The following is a 27,075-nucleotide window of genomic DNA, read 5'->3' on the forward strand; positions in this document are numbered from 1 at the left end:
TTGCTATGACCAGTGCATTCTCTTAGCAAAACTCTGTTGGTCTTGTTACTCCAGGTATTTCTTGACTGAGAAGGACATATTTTTTTTGATGTTAGTTCTAGAATGTCTTGTAGGTCTTCATAGCATCGTTCAACTTCAGCTTCTTTGACACTAGTGGTTGGGGCATAGAGTTGTATTACTGGGATTTTGAATGACTTGTCTAGGAAACAGACATCATTCTGTCATTTTGAGATTGCACCCAAGTACTGCATTTCAGATTCTTTTGTTGAATATGAGGGCTAATCCATTTCTTCTAAGGAATTCTTGCCCACAATAATAGATATAATGGTCATCTGAATCAAATTCATCCATTTCTGTCCTTTTTAGCTCACTGATTCCTAAAATGTCAATGTTCACTCTTGCCATCTCCTGTTTGACTACTTCCAATTCACCTCGATTCATGGACCTGACATTCCAGGTTCCTATGCAGTATTGCTCTTTACAGGATCAGACTTTACTTCCATCACCAGTCACATCCACAACTGGGCATTGTTTCTGCTTTCGCTCAGCCTTTCATTCCTTCTGGAGCTATTTCTCCCACTCTTCTCCAGTAGCCTATGGGCACACAACCCGGGGAGTTCATTTTTCAGCGTCATATCTCTTTTGCCTTTTCATACTGTTCATGGGGTTCTCAGGGCAAGAATATTGAAGATGTTTGCCATTCCCTTCCCCAGTGAACCACATTTTGTTGGAACTCTCCACTATGACACATCCATCTTGGGTTGCTCTACACAGCATGACTTGCAGTTTCATTAAGTTACACAAGGTTGTGATCCATGTGATCATTTTGGCTAGTTTTCTGTGATTGTGGTTTTCATTCTGTCTGCCCTCTGATGGATGAAGATAAGAGGCTTCTGGAAGCTTCCTGATGGGAGGAACTGGCTGTGGGGAAAACTGGGTCTTGCTCTGGTGAGCAAGGCCAGGCTCAGTAAGTCTTTAACCCAATTTTCATGCTGATAGTTGGGGTGTGTTCCCTCCCTGTATTTGAGCTGAGTCAAAAGTATGGTAGGGGTAAGGGTGACCTCCTCCAAAAGGTCATGCCCTCTTGATGCACCTCCCAGAACTGTTGCTGTCAGTGCCCCTGACCCCGAGGCAGGCCACGGTCAACCCATGCCTCCCCCGGAGACTCTCAAACACTCACAGGCAAGAATGGCTCAGTCATTTGTGGGGTCCCTCTTCCTTTTTCCTGAGTCCTGGTGTGCACAGGTTTTGGTTTTGCCCTCCAGGAGTCTTGCTTTCCCTAGTCTTGTGGAAGCTCCATAATCAAATCCTGCTGACCTTCAAAGTCAGATCCCTGGAAGATTCTCGGTCCCTTTGTAGGATCCCCAGATTGAGAAGTCTGTTTTGGGGCCTAGAACTTTCACAACACAGTGAGAACTTCTTTGGCATAATTGTTCTCCATTTTGTGGGTCATCTGCCTGACAGCTTAAGGGGGACTAACGGCGACCTCCTTCGAGAGGATTCATGCCACACACCGCACCTCCCAGGATTGCTGCTGCCAGAGCCCCTGTCCCTATGGCAGGCCACTGCTGACCTGTGCCTCCTCAGGAAACACTCCAAGGCAGGTCTGCTGCTCGTTTCCCTGGGTCCTGGTATGCACAAGGTTTTGTTAGTGCCCCCGACCCCCCACCAAGCACCTCTGGTGGGAATGAGATTTGACTTTAAATGTAATTGTGCTCCCCCCCCCCCCCCGTCGGGTTGCGGCTTTTTTTTTGCCCTTTAATGTGGTGTATATTTTGGGGTGGGTTCCAACGTTCTCCTGTTGATGATTCTTTGGCAACTAGTTGTGATTCTGGTGTTCTCGCAAGAGAAGAGAAGGCACACGTCCTTCTACTCTGCCATTAGTATCATCCTGCTGAAGCAGCTTCTTTGTCTTTGGGTGTGGGATAATTTTTTTCGTGGGTTCCAGGTCCTCTTGTCAATGGTTGTTCAGCTAGTTGCAATTTTGTTGTTTTCGCAGGAGGTGAGATGAGTGCACGTCCTTAATAATAAGGTACAAAAGTGAGTTCTCTTGGTTTCAACTCCCTTTTCTTGATTTCAGAGATATAAACAATACTAAGTTGTAAAACTTGTAAGCCAATTCATATTTGGGCTTCCCTGGTGGCTCAGATGGTGAAGAATTTGCCTGCAGTGTGGAAGACCTGGGTTCACTCCCTGCGTTGGGAAGATACCCTGGAGGAGAGCATGACAACCCATGCCAGTATCTCCATGGGTAGAGGAGCCTGGTGGGATACAGTCCACGTGGTTGCTAAGAGTTGGACACGACTAAGCACAGCACATTACATAATGTTTCTATGAACACTGAGTAACATTCATTTATTCATACAAATAAAAGCATATGTTCATTCAATTATTCAAAAAATATGTGTTCACTCAACTTCATAGGACAACAAGCCAGACACAGTCCCTGCCCCTTTGGAGTTTATTGTCTGTGGCATTCAGACAATAAAAGTACAGAGAAAATAACTGCATGATGACAGGAGCCATGCTGGAAATAGAAATAATGCTGTAATTCACTATGAGTAGGCAGGGCCCTTGTTTGAGATAAAATGCTCAGGGAAGGGCTTTCTGCGACATATTTAAGCTTAGGCGTGAAGAGTGAGAAGGAACCAGACATGTGAAGGATCTCAGAAACAGTTAGATATTCAGTTGTGAAAACAAAAGACCAGCTCCTGTGGAAAGGATGACAGAACAGACAGAAGACCAGGGTGCTTGGACCGTGAATGAGATGAAGCTGGGGGAGGAGGGAGCGCAGATCACCCAGGGCCTTGTAGACCACTGCAGCTTCACTTTACCCACCTCACAAGCTGAAGCCATCCAGGTATTTTAAGCAGAAGGTGACAAGACTTGCCTTAAATTTGGAGTTCACTGGGCATGCCTGTGGGGAAAGGATTGGAAGGGGAGTGGAGGGGAGCCCAGGGACCAGTGAAGAGGGTCCTCGTGTCCATCTGAGCCTGTTTTTCCTTCTCTACACAAGAACTTCCATGTAATTCTGAAAAGCGAGTCCCTCCCCAGTGTTTCTGAAATTCCCTCAGAATGGGCTCTGGGCAGTTAGTTCTCCAGTCCTGCGGTGCTCAGCTCTGGACTCCTGCCCTTGGCCCATGTTGACTCCTCCCCTCCCGGTCACCTCGAGTCTCCCTGATCTGCAGCATCCTGACACAGACTCTTCTTCATCAAGTGGGCCCCACCTCCACGCAGATGGCTGAAGAGACGATTATACCACAGAAGTGGAAACAACCGCTTCCATAAGCAGACCGTACAGGAGCCAGTGTACTTTGGCCATCACTGCCTTGGGGACTGTTACTCATCTCTAAGCTTTTCTTTATAAAGACCTTTCTTTCCTCTTCACCAGAGTCCCAGGGCCCCAACCCTCAGGCAACCAGGGGAACACTGAAACCTCCTACTTCTCCATTGGGCAGAATACTTAGGCTCCCTTGTCTCTTTGTATAAAATTTTACTTTATTGAAGTATAGTTGATTTACAGTGTTGTATTAGTTTCCGGTATACAGCAGTGATTCCATTGTTCAGCCACTAAATCATGTCTGACTCTTGCAGCCCCATGGTCTGCAGCCTGCTATGTTCTTCCGTCTATGGGGTTTTCCAGGCAAAAAATACTGGAGTGGGTTGCCATTTCCTTCTCCCAGGAATCTTCCTGACCCAGGGATTGAACCTACATCTCCCACACTGGCAGGCAGATTCTTTACCACTGAGCCACCAGGGAAGCCCAATGCACTTATATATATAGAACAGTTTGATTTGCTAATCCCAAATTCCTAATCCACCCCTCCCCGACCTTATCCTTTGGCAGCCACAAGTTTGTTCTCTATATTTGTTTCTGTTTTATAGATAAATTCGTGTCATATTTTAGATTTCACATTTACGTGATAGCATATGGTATTTGTCTTTCTTACTTCACCTAGTGTAATTATTAGGTCTATCCGTCTTGCTGCCAATAGCATTATTTCATTCTTTTCTGTGGTCAGTTATATCCCATATATATATATATATACACATTGGGCTTATATTGGGCTTCCCTCATAGCTTAGTTGGTAAAGAATCTTCCTGCAGTGCAGGAGACCTGGGTTCAATTCCTGTGTTGGGAAGATCCCCTGGAGAAGGAAATGGCAACCCACTCATTTTCTTGCCTGGAGAATCCCATGGACAGAGGAGCCTGGCGGGCTACAGTCCATGGGGTCACAGAGTCGGACATGACTTAAGGACTAAACCACCACCATATTCCATATATATTCCCTTTACTTCACACCCTCTCCAGCATTTATTTGTAGACACTTTAACGATGGCCATTCTGACCAGTGTGAGGTGGTACTTCACTACAGTTTTTATTTACATCTGTCTAGTAATTAGTGTTGGAGAAGGCAATGGCACCCCACTCCAGTACTCTTGCCTGGAAAATCCCATGGATGGAGGAGCCTGGTGGGCTGCAGTCCATGGGGTCGCTGAGGGTCGGACACGACTGAGCAACTTCACTTTCACTTTTCACTTTCATGCATTGGAGAAGGAAACGGCAACCCACTCCAGTGTTCTTGCCTGGAGAATCCCAGGGACGGGGGAGCCTGGTGGGCTGCCATCTACAGGGTTGCACAGAGTTGGGCACGACTTTAGCGACTTAGCATCAGCAGCAGTAATTAGTGATGTTGAGCATCTTTTCATGTGCCTGTCGGCCATTTGCATGTCTTCTTTGGGTTAATGTCTATTTAGATCTTCTATCCATTTTTTGATTGGTTTATTTGTTATTGAGCTATATGTGCTATTTGTATATTTTAGAAATTAAGCCTTGTGGGTCACACCATTTGCACATATTTTCTCCCAGTTCATAGGTTGTCTTTTCATTTTATCTGTGGTTTCCCTTTGCTGTGCAAAAGCTTGTAAGTTTGATTAGGTTCTGTTTATTTTTGCTTTTATTTCTATTGCATAGAGTCTGTAGGTCTCTTAGTCTTAATCATTGCCTTCTAGACAAAATCCAGGTCTTTGCAGAGCATGTTTTTCCCAAGGTGAATTTTGCCATTTCACTGCAAGTCACAACTGCCTTACTTTTAGCTTGTTTTTGAAGTAGCAATTTTTTCCTCTTAATAGTACAGAATGCACACTTAAACAAAGTATGACGTAGTATAAGTGATTGCATTAAAAACATTCTAGAACTTAACTCAAAGAGTGCTGTGCTTTTTAACAATGAAAGATAGCCCAAGGACTAATGTCTATTTTGGACATCTTCCATAGTTGTTATCAGAACCTCTACTATATTCCTTAGACTATTTTCCACAGTGTAGAGTAAGCATGGGGCTAAATTTAATTTCTGAAACAACCTAAATTAACTTGGAGTCAAAGAATTTGAACATGTATTTTTAGTTGGAATTGAGGTGTTAGTAAAAAGTAATGTCTCTAAAGGGGGGAGTTCTTATTTTCTTTGAAAATAAATGTATAGCATTAGAGGATAGGAGTCCATGAATTTGAATTAGAAAAAAGTCACATCTTTTTCACTAACTTCTATAGAAAATAATATTTTTTGTGAATTAACATTCCAGTCATATCAGCAATACTTATGATTGGACAGTACTACCTGTGTCTTTATAAATGTCAGATATGCTCATATCACATTCTAGTTGTAGTTCTCTCAAAATATAGTTTGTATTCATCTCTAAAATTACTGTTAATTATTAGGCTCCCTGCTGTGCTGTGCAGGGAGTTTCGTCAGTAGTGTCCGACTCCTTGCAACCCCATCCATGGATTATAGCCCACCAGGCTACTCTGTCCATGGGATTCTCCAGGAAAGAATACTGGAGTGGGTTGCTGTTTCCTTCTCCAGGGGATCTTCCTGGCCCAGGGATCAAACCCCCATCTCTTATGTCTCCTGCCCTGGCAGCAGGTTCTTTTCCACTAGAGCAACCTGGGATGCCAGACTCCTTGCTAGCTCTCATCTAATACACAGAGAAGTATGTCTGTATATCACAAGTATTTTTAACATGTTAATAATTATTTCAATTTAATTGGCTTACTTTGTAATCCTATGAATTTTATTTTAGCTATTTTAAAACTGTTTTGAGAAAGAACCTATAGGCTCCCCCAGGCTGCCAAAGGGTCCATGACATGAAAAAGTCAAGAACTCCTTTCCAAAAGCAGAGTTCCAAAAAAAGCTTAGTGCAATGGCAAGTTCATTGAAATAAATGTACAGCCTCTCATCATTACTACTCCAAAGTTGTTTATGGAGATGTAAATTGTTTGGATATTATTTCACTTTCTAAGCTGATCTTGGTCAGTTACTTAACAGAGTGTTAAGCCTCTAGCTATGGGGATTAAAAAAATTAGTGTCTTCCCCATTGGGTTATTGTGAAGATTGATTAATTCAAGGACACTTAGAACAGTGCCTAGTACATGAGTATTCGGTAATTATTATGTTACCCGTGTCACATCCTTTATGTGAAAACAAACTGCACTTTAGGAACTCCCTCATAGCTCTTGTGATTTTCTTTTGGAAGACCCTCACCCCAGCCAAATGGCTCCTATCCAATAATAACCATGGAGGTTTGCTGGACTAAGAACAAAAACGTGGGTCATGAGAGCTTTTCTAAGATGGACAGTTTTATGGATGGCAGTGATCACACAGGCCAGACATTAACTAGAGGGAACATTTCTTTAAAATCAAACCTAGGTCTCATTGACTGGTATCTGTACATTGTGGTTTTTGGTAACTTAATCTTTGAGCTGTAGTTTCCTTACCTGTAAAACAGAAATAAAAATAACTTTCTCCCAGAGTTGTCTCAGGAATTAACTGAGATGATTAAGACAAAGGTTCCTAAACACAGGCACTTAGAGTGAGTTTGGCAAATATTAGCAGGTTTCCACTTCTGCTTCCCTCTCTCCACTTCTCTCATTAATCTTCTGAATTTGTGGACTTCAATCCTAGGATTTAGCCAAAAAGAAGACAGCACTCAGTCGTGTTTGACTCTCGTGATCTCATAAACCATAGCCCACCAGGCTCCTCTATCCATGGGATTCCCCAGGCAAGAATACTGGAGTGGGTTGCCATTTCCTTCTCCAGGGGATCTTCCCAACCCAGGAATTGAACCCATGTCTCCCACATTGCAGGCAGATGCTTTACCAACTGAGCTATGTGGAAAGTTCAGTGTTTAGCCAAGGACCATGATAAATTGCAATTGGTTGGTGGGGGGAGGGGGGAGGGGGTAGAAAAACTTCCTAATGGATACTTTTCTTCTTCACAGAGGCAATTACCCAACCTGGCCATATAAAAAAGGATCCACGTGCAGTGCCTGCCCCAGGAATGACAAATGTTTGGACAATCTTTGCAGTGAGTAAAAGGAACAATCTACCAATAATACAATGTGTTCAAAACTCCTGTAACTTTCTAGAGATCAGTCCTGAATATTCATTGAATGACTGATGCTGAAGCTCAAACTCCAAAACTTTGGCCACCTGATGTGAAGAACTTATTCATTTGAAAAGACCCTGATGCTGGGAAAGATTCAAGGTGGGAGAAGGAGACGACAGAGGATGAAATGGTTGGATGGTATCATCTACTCAATGGATATGAGTTTGAGTCAACTTCGGGAGTTGGTGATGGACAGGGAAGCCCGGTGTGCTGCAGTCCATGGGGTCGCAGAGTTGGACAAGACTGAGCAACTGAACTGAAATGAAAACATTTGTTTTATCCTAATAGCTCTTTTCAGGAAAAGGGGCATCAGGTAGCAATCAAAGCAATGACTTACTGTCCTAGGAATGAATATATGTTCAAGAGAAATTTAAAGAAGCAAATATCCTTTATAGTTAGCACTAATCAGAACAACAAATGACTGATTATGGGAAACTGTAGACCCAAGATTTGCTAAGTTCAGCAATATAAAAATAGTAACAAAGTTAACCAAAAGAATTCTGAATTGTGTTCAGGTAGAATTCTACCTGTCCAAAGCATTCAAGACTTAAATGTTCATCTATAGAACTGAATGAAATAAAGGCTGCAGTGTAGCACTTTTCACTAGTTCAGTTCAGTTCAGTTCAGTCAGTCATGTCCGACTCTTTGCGACCCCATGAATCGCAGCACGCCAGGCCTCCCTGTCCATCACCAACTCCCGGAGTTCACCCAGACTCACGTCCATCGAGTCAGTGATGCCATCCAGCCATCTCATCCTCTGTCATCCCCTTCTCCTCCTGCCCCCAATCCCTCCCAGCATCAGAGTCTTTTCCAATGAGTCAACTCTTCGCATGAGGTGGCCAAAGTACTGGAGTTTCAGCTTTAGCATCATTCCTTCCAAAGAACACCCAAGACTGATCTCCTTTAGAATGGACTGGTTGGATCTCCTTGCAGTCCATGGGACTCTCAAGAGTCTTCTCCAACACCACAGTTCAAAAGCATCAATTCTTCGGTGCTCAGCTTTCCTCACAGTCCAACTCTCACATCCATACATGACCACTGGAAAAACCACAGCCTTGACTAGACGGACATTTGTTGGCAAAGTAATGTCTCTGCTTTTGAATATGTTATCTAGGTTGGTCATAACTTTCCTTCCAAGGAGTAAGCGTCTTTTAATTTCATGGCTGCAATCACCATCTGCAGTGATTTTGGAGCCCAGAAAAATAAAAGTCTGACACTGTTTCCACTGTTTCCCCATCTATTTCCCATGAAGTGATGGGACCGGATGCCATGATCTTCGTTTTCTGAATGTTGAGCTTTAAGCCAACTTTTTCACTCTCCTCTTTCACTTTCATCAAGAGGTTTTTTAGTTCCTCTTCACTTTCTGCCATAAGGGTGGTGTCATCTGCATATCTGAGGTTATTGATATTTCTCCTGGCAATCTTGATTCCAGCTTTCACTAGTAAGACGGCATTTAATGAGGAACAGTGTAGAAGGTCAATGAAGATAACTTTCCAAGGATGTTTTACATCACTTTAAAGTATTAATACACAGTTGGCCAAGAGTCCATTTATGTTTTCTGTTCCAGACACATTCCTTTCCATCTTAGTTTTTTTTCACTTTTTGAACCGGTGTGAAACGAAACATCAATCAAGCTATTACAGTTGTGCAAATTCTCTACTACTTTTGTGCTTTTATCTGTAACCAACTGAACCTCTCAGGGCTGCAGGACTGGCGTGGGGTGGTCGAAGCAGGAGGAGGCTGGAATGGACTGAGTTTAACAGCATACATTTTTGTTTGGCCAAAGTGTTCTATTGCTTACATGTCTTCAAAGTCCCTCCTAGGTCTAAAACTATAAAATTCTTTTCAACTGTTTGTTCCCTTCTTCCTGATTTGTATACATTAAATTCTCATTTTCACTCCAGCCATATAGCAATACTTGACCACCTTTCTGAGCCAGTTATTTCTCTGCAGTTCAACCATTTTTTCTGAGAATCTGGAACAAGTGCCTGGCACACACTTTACAAATATTACCTACTATCCCCAAGTTCATCCTCCCTCTAATCTCAAATCTTGTTTGCTTTGGTATTCTGGTAGCATCTTTATGCCCAGTTTTAGATGTTTTTATGCTCAAACAATCCTCACAATGCTTCTTCAGAATCAGTGATGAGAAGAGACAATTAAATTATGTTGAGTAATTTTACTGTTGCTCCTGGTTAACTGTCTTTCCCACTAGACTGAATTCCAAACAGACAGAAGTTAAGCCTACCTAATTCACCTTTGTAACCAACCAAGGTGCCTAGTCTGGCTGACCAATTACCACTAATTTGACTGCATTTTTTAAAAAATCATATTTTGAAAGGTGTGCTGTGATTGGGTTGCAAAGAGTCAGACACGACTGAGCGATATTTTTTAAAATCTAGACAATTAGTAACAACAGCACCAGAACAATAACAAGGAGAAAACTTGTGGACTTTTAGCTTTTGATCTTGGAGATCTAGCTTGAAATGGTCTCTAATCTTGTGGGATAAAATTCAGAAATTTAAGATTGCACTCCAACAATAATGAAAAACCCCTGGACTCTTAAGAAAGACAAAGGAAAACACAAGCTAACTTGCAGAGGGGTAAGGGTTGGAGGATAAAGGCTTTTATCTATCAGATTCCATCTCTGACAAATTATAGCAAACACTGGAGGAAAAAAAAAACCTCTGTGGTCTTCCAGATAACTATTCCATAAATACCAACGGAGGCCAAATTAGGATGGTTTTGCAAAATGCACTGGGAATACCAATGGTACACAAGCTGATCTGAGCTAGTGCTCGTTGTGGACGGCATCTGTTTCACTATTCAAAAGTTGGAGGTTTAACATTTAATATATATATATATATATATATGTAAGAAAAAATATAACTAGCACATCACACCTTGATTTCATGGAAGTAAGTGCCAAGAAAAGTTAAAGCAGCTGAAGCTTCGATGGCAGGTCACCACAGACAATGCCCAGTCACAGGTATGACGGCCAGAGATGCTCACAAGCAGGCCGAGGATCAGCTCCTTTATGGATTCCACCACAGGAGTCCAGGATCGGCTCCTTTATGGATTCCACACCACAGGGGTCCAGGATCGGCTCCTTTATGGATTCCACCACAGGGGTCCAGGATCGGCTCCTTTATGGATTTCACACCACAGGGGTCCAGGATCGGCTCCTTTATGGATTCCACACCACAGGGGTCCAGGATCGGCTCCTTTATGGATTCCACCACAGGGGTCCTGGATCGGCTCCTTTATGGATTCCACCACAGGGGTCCAGGATCGGCTCCTTTATGGATTCCACCACAGGAGTCCAGGATAGGCTCCTTTATGGATTCCACCACAGGAGTCCAGGATCGACTGCTTTATGGATTCCACCACAGGAGTCCAGCAGCAGCTGGCCTGGAACCAGTGTAGAAAAGGTGTTTAACCATTTATAAAAAGTATAAGAAGGCTATGGCAGATGTGGATTTTTTTCCTCATAACTACTTGGAATGTCAAGTGGTTATGACCTTTGATAGCCAAATGCCCTATTAATAAGTTAATGACAGACTAGAACAGATCAGAGGACACTCTTCACTACTGACTGATTATAGGATGATTCTTCTCAGGGAGAAACTTATTTTCAGGAAAATATTTTAACAAACTGACCACACTGATTACTACTAATACTTATTTTTAATTGCAATGTCTTATTTTTATTACATTTATTTTAGCTTATGTAAAATGACTTTCCATTTACAGTAGTGGTATATAAAAAGTTTTATATAAACAAGACGATTTTAAAATATCAAGTTATTACCATAAGTACAAAAAAATCTTGAATAATTAACCTTTGAAAATCACTGCAGTAAAGCCAAAGCAACAGTCATTGGTTATAATTAAGAGACTTGGCTCTTAAAAAGAAAAGCCTCACCAGTACCTATTCTTTTAATTTTTGTTTTCTTTCTTCTGATTTTACAGCTAACCCACAACGAGACAAAGTGACACGTATGTATATAAACCTTAAATTGTTTAAGATCTATGTGAGCTGTGTTACTGCATTATGGGTAACAACATTAACGAGAGTATTTCATGTCTGTTTCACAGGTTACTACTCTACTGTGTTTCCAGACTGGCCGATATTTCCACGTGACAGACACACATCTCTTTTTCTCATAATTATTCCACCAATCCTAATACTGAGTGTTATAATTATCATTTGGGCCAAGGGCAAATACCCTCATTTATTTACTTTGAAATAATACAATCCAGGGAGGAAAAAAATCCTCATTCAAACACGGTGTTTTGTTTTTGTTTTAGTAACAACTGAGTGTATTTCTGATTTGCAGCAAACCCCTACTCAAAAGAAGAAATGGTTCATCTTCCTAGCATTATAGGAAGACTCATCTTTACATTCCACTTTTTAAGAAGCAGCACTGTTTCCAAGCTGCCACAGCTGTGACTTGCAGTGAGTAAGCTCTATCTGCCGTACGCCTCAGCTTCTGAATATGTAAAGTGAGAGAGCTAGATTTAGGTGAGTCTGAGAAACTGCACCGGCCCTCACGAGTGAAAACACTCCGATATAACCTGGTGCACGCTGCTCCAACTCTACGTATCTGGTTTTCCACTTTCTCTTGGAATTTGATATGGTTTACTACTTCCTCAGACTCAGACTGGAATAGTAATTAGGGAATTAATTTAAAAGGCCTCGCTCTTTTGGATTATGCATTAATTTTGGAACAAAATGTAAATGAGATTACATTAGAGCACTTCCTCAAAACCAAATGCTGGGACATGATTATATTTAAAGTCTAAACAACCTTAAAAATTACCCCTAAAATCATGCTTAGGTAAAACCTGCCTGGAATAGATTAGATACAATGCATATAAACACATATATACCACTCTCTAGTATAAAATTTTTCAAAAAACATATGGATGATACAATAATTTATAAAGAAAAGTTGTTTATATTAACACTGTAATTAAGCACAAACTCAGAAAAAAGTGATCAGGATAAGGCAACTAATGTTGCCAACTACAGTATTTCAAAATCCTTTACAAAAGGAGATAGCTTAATAAATTTTAGTTCAGAGTTTGTGTTACTTTTTCTTCTTTTTCTTTTCATCTGCTTCCATTTTAAGCTTAACTTCTTCAGCTGTAAGAGCTCCCAGTTTCTTATTCTTTGCTTTCTTAACCTTTTCCTTGAGGGCAGCCACATCAATTTTAGTTTCAGTAGAAGCTAAATAAATTAAAAAAAACAATACATGTAATTCCTTAGATTTTACCAAATAAAACAAAGATTACATAAATATGAATAATTTTAGAGTACTATTGTGATTGAAAGGTCATGTTATAAAATACAAAATACCTGCTAAAAGGAAAGTTAGAAATTTTTTCAAACTAGGAGAAAACAAAGTACTTAAACAGACTAGTAAGAATATACATGAAAATGACATTATACTTTAACTATCTGAATGAATTATTGGATTCAACTATGTTGAAATTACATTTTTCAACATAAAATGTTGAAATTTTAAATTGTTTGAAATTATTATTTTTATTTGTTTCCATATTCTGGAACTTTACAGTACTCTTTAAAAAACTTAGTTTTCCAAATATTAGTTCAATTAATGATTAGTATTATTTCATTTAACAAGATTTTGGTAATAAAGACAATCTGAGAGTATCTGGAGGTCCTAACAGAACCAAACCATGTAGCTAACACCAAAAGTCTGAACAAAATAGAGGAAAGCAGCAGCAAAAAATGGCAAATTTTCTTATCATTTAAAGAACAGTATTCAGGACATAAAGAACCACAAGATAAAATGTCATCATACAAACACCCCAGCAACTTGAGAGCAGACTTCAAGTCTCCACTACAATGGAACAGCTACACTTTATCCAGTATTAAACTGAGGTTAAACTACTATTTGAACACCTTGAGAGTACAAAACTGACCGACTAAAAATTATGATGCTTATGATATTTTTAACTTTTATATAACCAATGATCTAAGAAGTAGAATACAGTATTTTTTAAGTTATTAACACTGATATATATTAAGAAAATAGTAACATTACACCCGGCTTAGACCAATAGGTGATGTACAATACTGGAACTTTATAATACTGGCGACCTCCCTCCCCTCATTATGCCACTGACCACTTCGGAGAGTTACTTTACAGAAGAGTACAAGGGCTACTAGTGGAAAAGAAAATGTAAAAGAGAAGGTAGGTCAAAACAAGGCCAGGAATAATGTTTTCTCTGAGTGTCTTTTTAATAGCCTCTGAGTAAGAAAAATATTCCTGCTATTCTGCTGGTGTTTTAGCCCAAGGTCATGAGAAATCCATGTTAACAATATAAGCATCAAGTTCTAAGTCACAGATTATACAAGAAAGTATAAATTTGATAAGCTCTTTAAGGGGCATGACAGCAGACCTCAGGGATCTTCCCGCTCTATTTCTATAGAGGATTCACTGCTCTGGTTTCTATCTTTCAAAACAGAGAGTCCTTCCTTAGCACAGCAGAGATCAGGAAGTGACTGTCAATCTAGGATACTCTCAAATAGGCACTGAAAGTGGAAGTGAAGTCGCTCAGTTGTGTCCGACTCTTTGCGACCCTGTGGACTGTAGCCTACCAGGCTCCTCTCTCCATGGGAATCCCCAGGCAAGAATACTGGAGTGGGCTGCCATTTCCTTCTCCAAGGGATCTTCCCGACGAGCTGGTACTAAATTATGGGTTATCTCAGTCACCTCGTCCCGAGGACTTGTGAGTAATGACACGCTGAGAGAACTGATGAAAGATGTGGTTATTTCTTAACATGAACTCAGAGATTCAACAAATTCACTATGGGTTTACTTTTCCTCTAACAGACTTCAACATCATAACAAGACTTAGAAAACAGCATTACCTTCCTTAGGTTTCTTTAGGTGAACTGGTTTTTCTTTAGGTGGAATAAAAGCTTTGTTTCTTTCCTCTTGTCTCTTACTAAGAGCTTCTGCTTGTTTAGCCTACATGATTAACAAAGTTTTCAGTTAAGTAAGAATCCAAAGTATCCATGCACTTTGCAGTTAATGTTGCAAGCTAGACACAGTCTTACCTTTATTGCTTCCATTTTCTGTCTCTTCTTTTGACTTGCCTTCAAAAAGTATTCACCACTAGCCAATTCTTTATCAATCTGTTGAAATGAGTATTTACAATTACTTCAGAAATCATGTAGATGGGAAGTCAATTCCTAAGAAATTCACAATGACCCTGAGGTAAAGACAGTAGGGTCGAAGCTCTTATGTAAGGTAGTGGCCTAAAAAGAAGGAAATGTACTCTAAGCTGACAAGAATATACATACACAAAAGCTCGCAGGTAGGAAAGTAGGTGATGTGTACATGGAATACTCAACAGACTGCTTTAGGGGAGGTAGAAGGTCAATGACTCAGGAAAGTGAGGTAAGACACTTGGAAAGAGTTTGGGACATGAAGAAACATGAATAAGGGAGGTGGGATGGGATTTAGAAATGACTGAAGCTTCCTGAGAAGAGTGAAGAGAGCAAAGTAACACTTTATAAAAGGAACAGAAAAAAGGAGATAAAACCCTGTTTGTTTTTTTTTTAAGTTTCATTTTGTTCATCATACAAAATGAAAAGCAAGAATTATCAGGATGTAGCGACTTCACTTTCCCTTTTCACTTTCATGCATTGGAGAAGGAAATGGCAACCCACTCCAATATTCTTGCCTGGAGAATCCCAGGGACGGGGGAGCCTGGTGGGCTGCTGTCTATGGGGTCGCACAGAGTTGGACACGACTGAAGCGACTTAGCAGCAGCAGCAGCGACTAAATACTAATTAGAGCAAGTAACAACTCATTCATTAAATAGTTAACATACAACTGATCTATCTAAGGCAACGCTCTAAACTATTACTACGCTCTCTACAATGACTAACTCTGCCACTTATTTGCTATGTTCAGTTGCTCAGTCGCGTCTGACTCTTTGCGACCCCATGGACTGCAGCACGCCACTCTTCCCTGTCCATCACGCCACTCTTCCCTGTCCATCACCAATTCCCGAAGCATGCTCAAACTCATATCCATCGAGTCAGTGATACCATCCCACCATCTCATCCTCTGTCGTCCCCTTCTCCTCCTGCCTTCAGTCTCTCCCAGACAATTCTCAAATTCTCATAGACAATTCTTTGAGACAGGTATGATCATCATCCTCATTTTATGTCCGAAGAAACTGGGGGCACAGATGTGTTAAATTATGCTAATTAACATAACCCCAGACATGCAGATGACACCACGCTTATGGCAGAAAGCGAAGAGGAACTGAAGAGCCTCTTGATGAAAGTGAGAGAGAAGTGAAAAATCTGGCTTAAAACTCAACATTCATAAAACTAAGATCATGGCATCCAGTCCCATAACTTCATGGCACATAGATGGGGAAACAGTGACAGACTTGATTTTCTTGGGCTCCAAAATCACTGCAGATGGTGACTGCAGCCATGAAATTAAAAGACGCTTACTCCTTGAGGAAAAAAGCTATGGCAAACCTAGACAGCATGTTAAAAAGCAGAACCATTACTTTGTCAACAAAGGTCTGTCTAGTCAAAGCTATGGTTTTTCCAGTAGTCATGCATGGATGTGAGAGGTGGACCATAAAGAAAGCTGAGTGCCAAAGAATTGATGCTTTTGAACTGTGGTGTCGGAGAAGACTCTTGAGAGTCCCTTGGACTGCTAGGAGATCCAACCAGTGCATCCTAAAGGAGATCAGTCTTGAATATTCACTGGAAGGACTGATGCGAAAACTGAAGCTCCAATCCTTTGGCCACCTGATGCAAAGCACTGACTCATTGGGAAAGACCCTGATGCTGAGAGAGACTGAAGGCAGGAGGAGAAGGGGACGAGAGAGGATGAGATGGTGGAATGGTATCACTGACTCGATGGATATGAGTTTGAGCATGCTTCGGGAATTGGTGATGGACAGGGAAGAGTGGCGTGCTGCAGTCCATGGGGTTGCAAAGAGTCAGACGCGACTGAGCAACTGAACATAGCAAATAAGTGGCAGAGTTAAGTCAATCGAGACACTGCTGATTCAAGAAGCTTACAGTCAGAGAAGAGGAAGACAACTAGTGAGTACAGGACAGGGCTACATGGAATACACCAGGTGTTACAGAAGCGTGCTTTAGTACCTGGGTCACTCACTACTTTTCCCCAACTAACACTTTCTTTCTGGCTTCACTTTACTTTCCAATGTAGAGCTCAAGATCCAACACTTACACATTTTTTTTTTTTTTTACAATGATGATCATCATCCCTTTTTTACCTCTGACCTTTCATCAAACCTTCCCTGAAAAACTGCAAACACAGGGCTGTGGGGAAGACAAGATAGTATAAAGAAAAAAAAGGGTTAAAGGAAAAACTTCAACATACACCCAAGGGAGGGAATAATGAAGAAAGATCCTCCAGCAGACAGGTGAAGAAAGAACTCAACGAACAAGCAAAGAATGGACTGATGCAGATGGGAAAAAAAATTGTGAGCTAAGAGCAAGCTGAAAGAGTTTTTGCCTGGTAATCTCAAATATTTGAGGGGAAAAAAAGCAATGTCATCTACGGGGAGTGGAAGAGTGGCGAAAGAATTAAGAGGACACAAAGCAGCCAGAGAATACTGCTGAAGACCATCTGAGGCTGGACATGGGAGTTTTTAACGGATATAATCCAAAGATCTGACTTTCTTCAGCTATGTTTAGTAGCCACACTGTGGGAAAAGAAGTCAAGTTTTAGGACTGATGCAAATTTCAGGGCTGTTCTGTCAGACAAGTGTGACAGAAAAAGGGAGTATGAAAGGAAACAGCGACAGGCAAGAGAGAAAAGAAATTATGCCAGAAGACAGTAGACAGAATGAGAGGCATTCACATCTTAAAAAAAAAAGCAGATATTAGAAGTTAAGATTTCAAATCCAGAGCAAAATATATAGTACATGTCACACGAATGAGGCCAAAGCAGAACTGAAAGCACTGTGGGCTGCGTCACTGACACTTTTTAACCGTGGAACATTCACAGTGGCTACAGGTACAGACACACAACCAACATCACCCACTGTGATGTCACTTTACTCTCACAACATGAAGCTTCCACTCCCCACCTCCATATAGTTAGTTCAAAATAAGTGTATTTACACTTACCTTCGGATTCTTGCATCTCTACACACCCAAACACCCACAGAAATCCCACCTAAAATACCCTCAAAGTTTCTGAAAAAATAGATTAAAACGGTTTCCCTCTCATGTAACAAAATTCCACATTTAATACTGACCTGACTTTCTGGCTGTGGTGGTGGGAATGGTGTATACTCTTTCTTAACAGTTTTCTTCTTTGGTTCCTTGCGTTTATTCACATTTTTGTGCTTGAACTGTGGCAAAAACCTTTCCCAACTTTGTGATCTTAACTCAGAGTCCTTCGCCAGCTCTCGTTTAATCATTAAGGTCTTGGGTCATGGTAATATACGAACAAAGTAAACACTTTTAATTTTAGAAGTGACATGTTTCTCACCCTAAGACATTATAAACAATGTTCCTATAAATAATAAAGTTAAAAGGAACAACTCTTAGCCGCTTCAGTAGATCAAATCAATTCTGTAAAGAAAAAGCATATAATCTCAAATATGCATAACTAACCAAGCATCAGAAAACCATTAGAAATTTAGATTAAGAAACAGAATCATTAAAATAGAGATGAAAATAAGACTAAGTTTTTCATTAAAACCCTTGAAATTCAACTTCATTATACAGAGAGAGTGCTTAATTGTGAAGTTTCCTACAAGCAGGAAGCTTTCAGTAGCACATGAAATATCATTATCATAGAGAAATAAAAAACTAAAGTTTCTCATGATCAATGAACCAGTGTTTTCACACTTCCCCCAACTCCACCTGAATTTTATCGACACTGAAACATCACAGGATGCAAAGTAGGCATCAGATGCAAGACATGCTCTCTTTAATGTCCCAATGAAACCCAAAATCATTTTTTCACCCTAATCTAAGAGTGACTTTTCAAATTCATCAAAGTCAAGGACTGTTTAACAAATATCCATCATAAAACATCATATACCATGGTTATGTCTCCAAGACAATCACTGAATGTTATGCATACAGGGATATACTCTCTCAATGGGCCTATAATTTGAGTGTTAAATTCCAAAACAAGTTTTAATGCAATCTGAATTATTCCAGACTTACAGAAAATGGCAGAATTCTAAAAGACCACACTTATAAATACAGTCTGTGGGCTCATCAGACTAAGAAAACTGAACTGGTACCCTCTACAACAAACTCCATGAAGCATATTTTATTTGCATCAGAACTGAATCACTACATTACAGAGCCCCCTTCAACAGCTTTCTTTCACACTAACTCCTCAGAGACCTAAGCTTTCAAGGAAAGAACTATAGGACTGGGATAGGGTTGAATGGGCTGAACTCTACCCAAATAGTTCTGCCTTATCTGTTTTGTATATTAGACTTTCATAAAAGATTTATTTTTAAGAAAAGTTTCTGTAGCTAAAAACAATTCGATAACCACTGTTATACTAATGAACAGTGAACACTCACTTTAATATTGTAAATTGGATGAATATTCTTCATAGTGTCCAGGACTACTTTTCGAACCTGAAATTTGCAAAGAAAAATGAATCAGTTATTTATAATGAAGACTTTAGTGAACTAGGTAGAAGAGGATTAATAGATTGCAAAATAACCTATGAACCAGGCAATGGCTACCAAATTGAATATAGTAGTCCCTTCAACTGTTCTGAGTGGCTTCTGGATCTTTCATAACAGTTAACTTCACTTGGATACAATGAAGTCTCTCAATTTACACAGCAGTCTGGAGCTGTGTAATTTAGCGGAAAGAGAGATGGATTTAGAGTTAGAAAATATGTCAGCAAATGCTGAGACTTCATAGGGGAAAGTCACTTAATTTTCCTCCCGACTTCAGCTTTTGAATTCTGTAATACATTTGAAATAAAACCACCTTAAGGATCTGTTGTAAGAATTAAATAATATACTTAGACTCTACAAAACTATGAAATACTCAAAACACCTAAGTTGTTATTGTGCCATAACAACTTATGAGATATTGAGTTATCTCATAAGATTGAGTTATCTCATGATAACTTACGAGAAAGAAGTCTAAAAGAAGTATTATTAAAGGCCCTGAAAAGGAAGTAAGAGCTCACAGCCAGATACACACAACAAAAGCCTCAAAAGGAGCTTACAGAAACAGTATGTGCTCTGTAGATTTTCTAATAACATGTGACAAACTAATATTCATGAAACATTAAGTTAACATATTAAAACTCAAAGAAAATACATCTTAAAGGAAGTTTTCTGACCCTGACCTCTACTGGCTGTATCTGTTACTGCAAAGAACAAGATCTGCTCAATTCTCCAATCATTTAAACCCATGTGTTTTCTAATGTTTGCTACAGACTGAGACCTTAAAATACCCACTTAAAACCTGTAGTAGGGGAAGTAATGATGAACAGACCTTCTAATTCAGAAATGAATCTCTCTGTAGTTACCAAAAGTTGGCCATGATATGTTAAGGTTCAGGAATGGCTATTACCTCAAATTACATGAAGAATTTACTAATGAAAATCAAACAAAGCACAATTTTTTAAAATTATGAAACAATATATTATGCAATGAACTATTATAGTACACCCATATTCTTTCATTTATTCTCTGCTAAAACTAATTTAAGAGCGTAAACCTCACCTCCTTCAAGCCACTAAAAGGTCCAATGGCTGAAACCGTGTTTCCCTGAACCATAATGTAACAGTTTGTCAAGAGTTCCAACGCCTATATCAAAAGAGCACAAAGTTGAATTTCAGTACACTGAAAAACTAACAATAGAGGAAGACATACTTTTTCACTAATAAAAAGTACCTTCAGAGTAGATCCTTTGGGACCAATAAGACGTTGTCTTCTTTTTACAAATCTCTCTTTATTTCTTACTAAAGAACCTATTTTAATGATGTCACATGCAACATCATCCTGAAGAATTCGTATTGCCTTTTGGGAAAATAAAGAAAATAGCTCATCAACATTCTTTACAAGTACAAATGTTTTCCAAGCCAAGAAATTTAAGCACAAAAATAAAAACGTTTTAGGGGGGAGGGTGGTGGCGGCAATGATATATGTTGTCTTTAATGTTGATGCAAATAAAGCAAAGTCTAAATTTAATTCTAAATTTACCTGTTCAAATGAAACACTCCTTGCTAACAGTTTGATTAGGTCTCTGGCCCTAATGATGATATATGGATCAAATGTCTTCTTGGTAGTACAGACAGTCATGCTGCCCTCAATCAGGTCCAGGGTTGCATTAATATGCTACAAAAAGAGCAAACAGCAGTTATCTGAAAATGATTTCAATTTTAGATGATTACAGAGCCTATCCTGGCCTAACTATTAATTTCTGTGCCATTAAGATATCTCAAAATCCTTTAACTCTCTTCTTGAAGAAGCTGGAAAGTTAATGTAAATAAGGAATACTTGATTACATTTACATTTCAAAGAGTATAAGAGACTCAGGTAATTAAAAACATTTATAGTTGGCTTTAGGATAATTTACATTTTTTGGAATAAATATTACCTCCAGTCTAAAAAATCACATCAATCAAAATGAGGTCATATTTAAGACTTAAGGTAAAAATGTAAAGCTTATAATTTCCCTACCCTGGCTAGATGTTGCTCTAATCTAAAATCTTCTCCCTAGAGTGAAAATAGACTTTCCCTTTCAAACTCTCCCCTGGTAGCTCAGCGGTGAAAAATCTGCCCATCAATACAGGAGATGCAAGAGATGCAGGTTCCATCTCTGGGGTGGGAAGATCCCCAGGAGAAGGAAATGGCAACTCACTCCAGTATTCTTGCCTGGGAAATCTCATGGACAGAGAAGCCTGGAGGACTACAGTCCATGGACACAATGGAGCGACTAAACAACAACAACATTAGCTAAATACAAAGTAAAAACAAACTGTCATAGGTTTAAAAATAAAAGCAATAACTAGAGAATCTGTGCGTTAACTTTCAAAAGAACCAGACTTCAACAAAGCAAATAAAAATGCTATTTTCTAACTGTGAGCATGACCTCAAGAATATTTCAATACAGTGAATGATGAACAATTAAACATAAGGTTAGGTGTCTATCAGTTTAAACACACACACAGAAACAAATTGGGTCTAATCCCAGATGTGGACAGCTGTAAAATACGGCCTGGTGTGCTAACCACCCTCATGCCTAGTGGGCACAAATGACTCTAGAGCAGTCCCACAGCTGAGAAAGAGATTTTCTATCACAACCTAGTGTGTACACAAACACAGAGACAAACCAAAAGCTTCAGAAAATGATACTTATCCTTACCACATGTGATATGTTTTTTTCCTAAGGCTCACTATGGCCATTAAATTCACTTCCTGATTCTCTAAGGGGGTCTCAATCCAGTTTGAAAAATAAAATCAAATGCACTGCTCTAGGAGCATGGCAGGAGCAACAAACAGGAAAGTTGGTCACATCCATCATCTTTCATTTACAATAAGATGTTAAACAATGCCAGGAGCATGCCTCAGCTCCAAACCGTACAGGTTGATGGCAACCATCACAGCAGAGACTACACATTCTGAAATCTGGAGTTTCCAAACGAGTTTCAGACACCCCTACAAATTTAAATCCCCTAAAAATGTAAAAGCATGTCAATTTTTCCGAGTAATCTGTTATTCACAAAACTAAGAACAAATGAACAGTAAGGATAATGCTTACCTAGTCTGTTTAAAATACCAAATGAATCAAATTAAACAGCTATGCTAGCACCTTTACATAGAAATCCATCATCACACATTCACTTACTCAAAAGATATAAGCAATAACAATATCAGAGAAATACATAAAACATGCATACATGTTCATTCAAGGCTTTCTGTACCAATGGCCAGCACTCTTTCAAGTAAGCCTCTCTGTATTTCGGAAACAAAGTTGCAAAACTGCTCTCCTCCAGAAGTCCTCTGGGATTGTCCTCTTTGGAGAAAGCTGGCTCCTTCCAACCATCTGGAACAGTGAGGAGTTCAGATTCATCTACAGAGGAGGAAAAATCTACACATCAGATTAAACTTCTTTTGAAGATTTTTGAACACTTGTACGCATACATGCACAAGTGTCCCAATACTCTCATGCATTTCCTTCTTCCCTGCTTTTTATATTATTCAACAGCCCAAGAACATGCCTCTGTCATTATCAACATACTGTATTAGAATTATCTGCAGTGTGTGTTCCAGTCGCGTCACAGACAAAGCTCCTTGAGGGCAGGGACTCTGCTCCTTGGGTCCTCAGTTACTGGCATACACCTGGCATATAGCGGGTTCTCACAAACTTCTACCGCACTACACTATTTTAGAGTTGAGGATCCAAATACTATTTGGTTTACACTACTATTTTAAATAAAGTAACATTTCAGACTCAACTCAAGTGGAGCCTATGTGTATATATATTTGTATGTGTGTATACATAAAGTTTTCAAAAACTGATTGCAGTGTATACTTTCAGTTAATATTCACTACTGTAGGGTTTTAGGTTTTCCTAAGAGCTTTCATGTGACTTCCTTCTGTATACTCTCATCAAAGCTATGAAAGGAAGAACTGGTATTATTATTTCCACTTTAGAAAAGATATTCCATTCAAAGCGTTCAAGTGACTAGTGTAAGGGATATTAAGCTGCCTCAGTCTAGGTCTCCTCTCATTACAGCAAAATGCCTCCTAAGGCCATAAATTGTCTCCTATATCACTTATTAAAACTCCTGGTCCTGGATTTACCTCTTAAATCTAACGGCTGTATCTTAACTCACTGTTACACAAAGGTCTGATCCATGGGCCTGCAGCACAGGCATAAATTGGGAGTCTGTCAGAAATGCAATTCTTGCGTTCCATCCAGACCTATTAAATGTGAACCTCTGAGATGAAGCCCAGAAATCTGTCTTAATGGTGTCATGAGGAGACTCTTGTGCATACTGAAGTTTAAGAAGCAGGTCTTCACGGTCCATTGTAGCCATCCCAGTCAGATATATTTGCTTTCTGTTTCTTTTACTCACACCCACCTTGTTATTTAGGGCTCAAGTCACAGAGAATTAGTCTTCATTTACCATTTACTCCTCAATATCCTGAAAAAAATCCTCAAATTCTGCAATACTGACTACTTAAAATGCATATCTGGGCTTCCCTCCTAGCTCAGTTGGTAAAGAATATGGCTGCAATCTTGATCCCTGGCGTCAGGAAGATGCCCTGGAGAAGGAAATGGCAACCCACTCCAGTATTCTTGCCTGGAGAATCCCACGGACAGAGGAGCCTGGCAGGCTACAGTCCGTGCGGTCGGAAAAGTTGGACATGACTTAGTGACTAAATCACCACAAAAACCTATCTGACCAAGATTCTACCAAACAACTCGTTGGTTGTGAATTTAAAAAAAAAAAAAGAAAAGAAAAAGAAGAAAACCTGGCTAAGGAGATAGTTTAGTTTCACAATAAAAGAACAACAAATAAACCCCAAACATGTGTAAAGACGTATAATCTCATTAGCAATCAGGATAGTTTGAAGTAAAACCACAATATGATTTCATACTTAACAAAACAACAAATTTAAAATTCAGATAACAGCCAGTGTTAGCGCTCCTACTACTTCTGGAAGTATAAAGTGCCACAGCTTCTTTGGAAAATATTATTATTTGCACATGCTCTACCCTACACTACAAAGATTCCAATCCCATGTAATGTACATAAACAGAGAAACTCCAGAATACATTAACCAGGAGAAATGTATGAAGATGTTTATAATAACAAACAATGGGGACAGTCCAAAAGTCCAGCAACATTAAAATGAAAATTTACATTACGGTGTATTCATACAAGGGAACATCATACAGTAGCGAAAAGAATAAATTACAGCTACAACTATTGCCCTAACTGAATAACAACAAAGTTTAGCCTAAGAAGCAAGACACAAAAAAATACCTACAATCCTTTTTCATTCATGTAAAATTCAAAATCGGACAAAATTGAAACATTTTGGGCATAGGTGGTAAGGATTATGAAGAAAGGAAACAATACTCAACATGATTCAGAATGGTTACTTTAAGTCCCTAAAGTAAAAGAATGATCTGAGATGTGCACGTAGCGGGTTTTGAAGATATGGTTGGTAATGCTCTATTCTTCTTAATGCTCTGACGAGCTGCTTTTCACCTGTTGGTGTTATTCTTTAAGCTGTATATGCACCGGCCTCTGCCATACCCTTAATTAAAACAACAAAACACTTTTAATCTCTAATGCCTATAGAATCGAAGTTTGAGGTTTTTTAATAATTGCAGTAAGTCTGGCTGAGCAGGCCCCCAGCTATTTCTCTGTCTACCACACTGAAGATAATGGATAAAACAAGAGCGCGAGCGCAAAGCAAGAGAGCAATTTAAAAACAACGCAGTTGAAAGAGTAGGCGCTGGGTTGGCTGATAACTTCAGCAACCGGACAAATAGGAATAACAACAAACGTTCCCAAATTTTTTCAATGGCTGACAAGTTGACGCTAAGGGCACGCCGGTTACCTCCTTCTATCACTACAGCTGTCTTAGTCCTTCATTATCACTACCAGTCGTTCACTCATATGCATAACCACCACTTTCTCCCACCTCATTCCTCATTCCGCCAACAATTTCCAAACACCGCCGCGAGTTTAAGGTCCTGAAGCGCCCTCCTCAATTTCTTAATCCTCATATTTTTACAGAACACGCATTCAGCAACATCTCTACTTTGGAAAGCAATAAATTAGGAACACGTGGCTGGCACCATACAGGCCGGTCAGTCCTCAAGTCTGGTCAACAACCCTCCAGATCGGCAATTACAGGTACACAAACTCACAGAACAAGACCAAGGCGGCGTTACACGTGCCTAGCCAGCGAAAGCAAAAAAAAAAAAAAAAAAAAAAACACCAACTAAAAATCCACAAACTCCAGGCTTCGGTTTTTAGACAACCTCACCTCGGTTCTCCGACGTCGGCTTCGGGCTACGAAGCTCACTTTTCCCCGACGCTGTAGTCGGCCCATTCTGCTTAGAGGACGCCATCTTCAAGCTGCTTCCGGTCCTACCGGAAGCGAAACCTCCGTAAATCCTCCCGGCTGTAATCCGCGTACTCAAATTGAGTTCCACCGAACTCAGAGGAGGAGCTCTGCGCAGTTTCTGCGCGTGCGCAAGCTAGAGCCCGCGTATTTGCATAAACTTTTGCTCTACTCCCGCGTAGCGAAAGGAGAGTTGGAGACTGCTTTGACCTGGCGCGGGTAACTACGGAGTTCTATTGCGTGTTGGGAATTAGTAGTTTAGCACTGGCAGCAAGTCGGAGAAGGTTTTTATCCTTCGTTTTCTCATGCACTCAGGGTCTAACGCGAAAAGCAAGACTCGAAGCTTTAACTAGAGTGCAACTTGAATCTCAGTGCTATCACTCCTTCACTCATTCGAATGAAATATTTATATGACTGTCCAATATGTGCTAGGCGTTGGGAGGTGGTACAGATATGAGAATATATGAGCCTTGACAGCAAGGAGTGACAGTAATAGATACCATTTATTGTGAGACTATTTTGTCGGAGGGTATTTATTTAACATTATTTCTAATCCTTGAAACAAAGACGAAGTTAAAGCAAAGCTCTTTAAGATTGATTTTTTTTTTTTTTTGGACAGTATTAATAAGTTTTCAAAGTCATTGTTTCTGATGATTACTGTCTACGGTCCTGGCATTTCTAAGCAGAGATATAGTAATTAAGCGACAATTCTGAAGTTTTTCACCTAGCCTGTTCAGTCTGACAAGTCCAACTCTTTGTGACCCCATGGACTGTAGCCCGGCAGGCTTCTCTGTGCAAGGGATTTTCTAGGCAAGAATACTGGAATGGGTTACCCGTTTCCTTCTCCAAGAGATCTTCTGGAACCACGGATCCAATGGCAGGGGCTGGGGGCGTGGGGGTTGACGGGGCGGGGGTGGGGGGGCGGTGGGGAGGGGAGGACTCCTGCATTAGTAGGCGGATTCTCTACTGCTGAGAGGCTGGGAAAATGACTTAACTCCTACCTACCCCAACAGTATACATGGCTGATGTCACGATGTCCTTACTATGACTCTACACTGTGAGGAACCTAAAAGTTCTTACACACGACAAAGATGATACTTTGTTGGTTAAATTGTCTTATTGCTATACATTTTTAAATTTTTCTGCAGCACAGATAGAGAAAGCATTTGACAGGTTGGATTTCTCACATTAATGAAATGGGGAACATTTATTGGACGTCCGGCCTCCTGTATCTTCTATAAAAGATACTCGTTTATAAGGTTCAGGTATAAATCAATTACTTGGGGACAGAAGATCAAAAGACACATGATTATGTAAAGATTTCTGCTTTAATTTTGTGTGTCTTCTAAATGACAGGCACTGATCTTTAAACAAGCCCCTGTGTCCTGTCTTCCAAAGTAAACTGGCTCACGAGTTAATGATTGGGAAATGTGAAGATGTCAAAAGGAAGAAAAGCTGTTGGGCTAGAAAACTGATTACAGCTTAGACTATAATCCTGCCAC

The 27,075-nt window shown here is 40.0% G+C and overlaps 2 protein-coding genes across 11 annotated transcripts in view; one reads left to right on the forward strand and one right to left on the reverse strand.

The window, feature by feature from the left end:
- GLIPR1 (GLI pathogenesis related 1) overlaps positions 1 to 11,731 on the forward strand; it is a 69,319-nt gene extending 57,588 nt beyond the window's left edge. For 3 of the 10 annotated variants that reach the window (XM_061415548.1, XM_061415549.1, XM_061415550.1), the window contains 2 exons: positions 7,278 to 7,363; positions 11,417 to 11,731. In XM_061415548.1, coding sequence (XP_061271532.1) covers positions 7,278 to 7,363; positions 11,417 to 11,697 — 367 coding nt within the window. In that variant the 3' untranslated portion in view covers positions 11,698 to 11,731. Of the gene's footprint in view, positions 1 to 1,464; positions 1,941 to 1,999; positions 2,041 to 7,277; positions 7,364 to 11,416 lie in introns of those variants that run through there. The other 7 variants (XM_061415553.1, XM_061415554.1, XR_009736271.1 and 4 more) reach the window with 6 other exon arrangements.
- Positions 11,113 to 25,621, reverse strand: KRR1 (KRR1 small subunit processome component homolog). Its single transcript, XM_061415547.1, has 10 exons — positions 25,496 to 25,621; positions 22,384 to 22,556; positions 20,684 to 20,818; positions 20,375 to 20,500; positions 20,204 to 20,287; positions 19,037 to 19,093; positions 17,744 to 17,914; positions 14,538 to 14,615; positions 14,349 to 14,448; positions 11,113 to 12,677 (listed from the first exon to the last, which is right to left on the reverse strand). Exons 1-10 carry the CDS (start codon positions 25,578 to 25,580, stop codon positions 12,538 to 12,540), a joined length of 1,149 nt encoding a protein of 382 aa, XP_061271531.1. The 5' UTR covers positions 25,581 to 25,621; the 3' UTR covers positions 11,113 to 12,537.
- Between the last annotated feature and the right edge of the window lie 1,454 nt (positions 25,622 to 27,075).

This window comes from Bos javanicus, chromosome 5, assembly GCF_032452875.1.
Source record: "Bos javanicus breed banteng chromosome 5, ARS-OSU_banteng_1.0, whole genome shotgun sequence".
In the NCBI taxonomy this organism is placed as follows: Eukaryota; Metazoa; Chordata; class Mammalia; order Artiodactyla; family Bovidae; genus Bos; species Bos javanicus.

What these genes read in the sequence shown, in the direction of transcription:
- KRR1 (XM_061415547.1), bottom strand. Translation starts at nt 25,580, where the DNA reads ATGGCGTCCTCTAAGCAGAATGGGCCGACTACAGCGTCGGGGAAAAGT. An exon ending in GGAGTGTTTCATTTGAACAG is followed by an intron (nt 20,501 to 20,683) that starts GTAAATTTAGAA and finishes TTTTCCCAAAAG; the next exon opens with GCAATACGAATTCTTCAGGA. An exon ending in CCAAAGGATCTACTCTGAAG is followed by an intron (nt 20,288 to 20,374) that starts GTACTTTTTATT and finishes CTTTTGATATAG; the next exon opens with GCGTTGGAACTCTTGACAAA.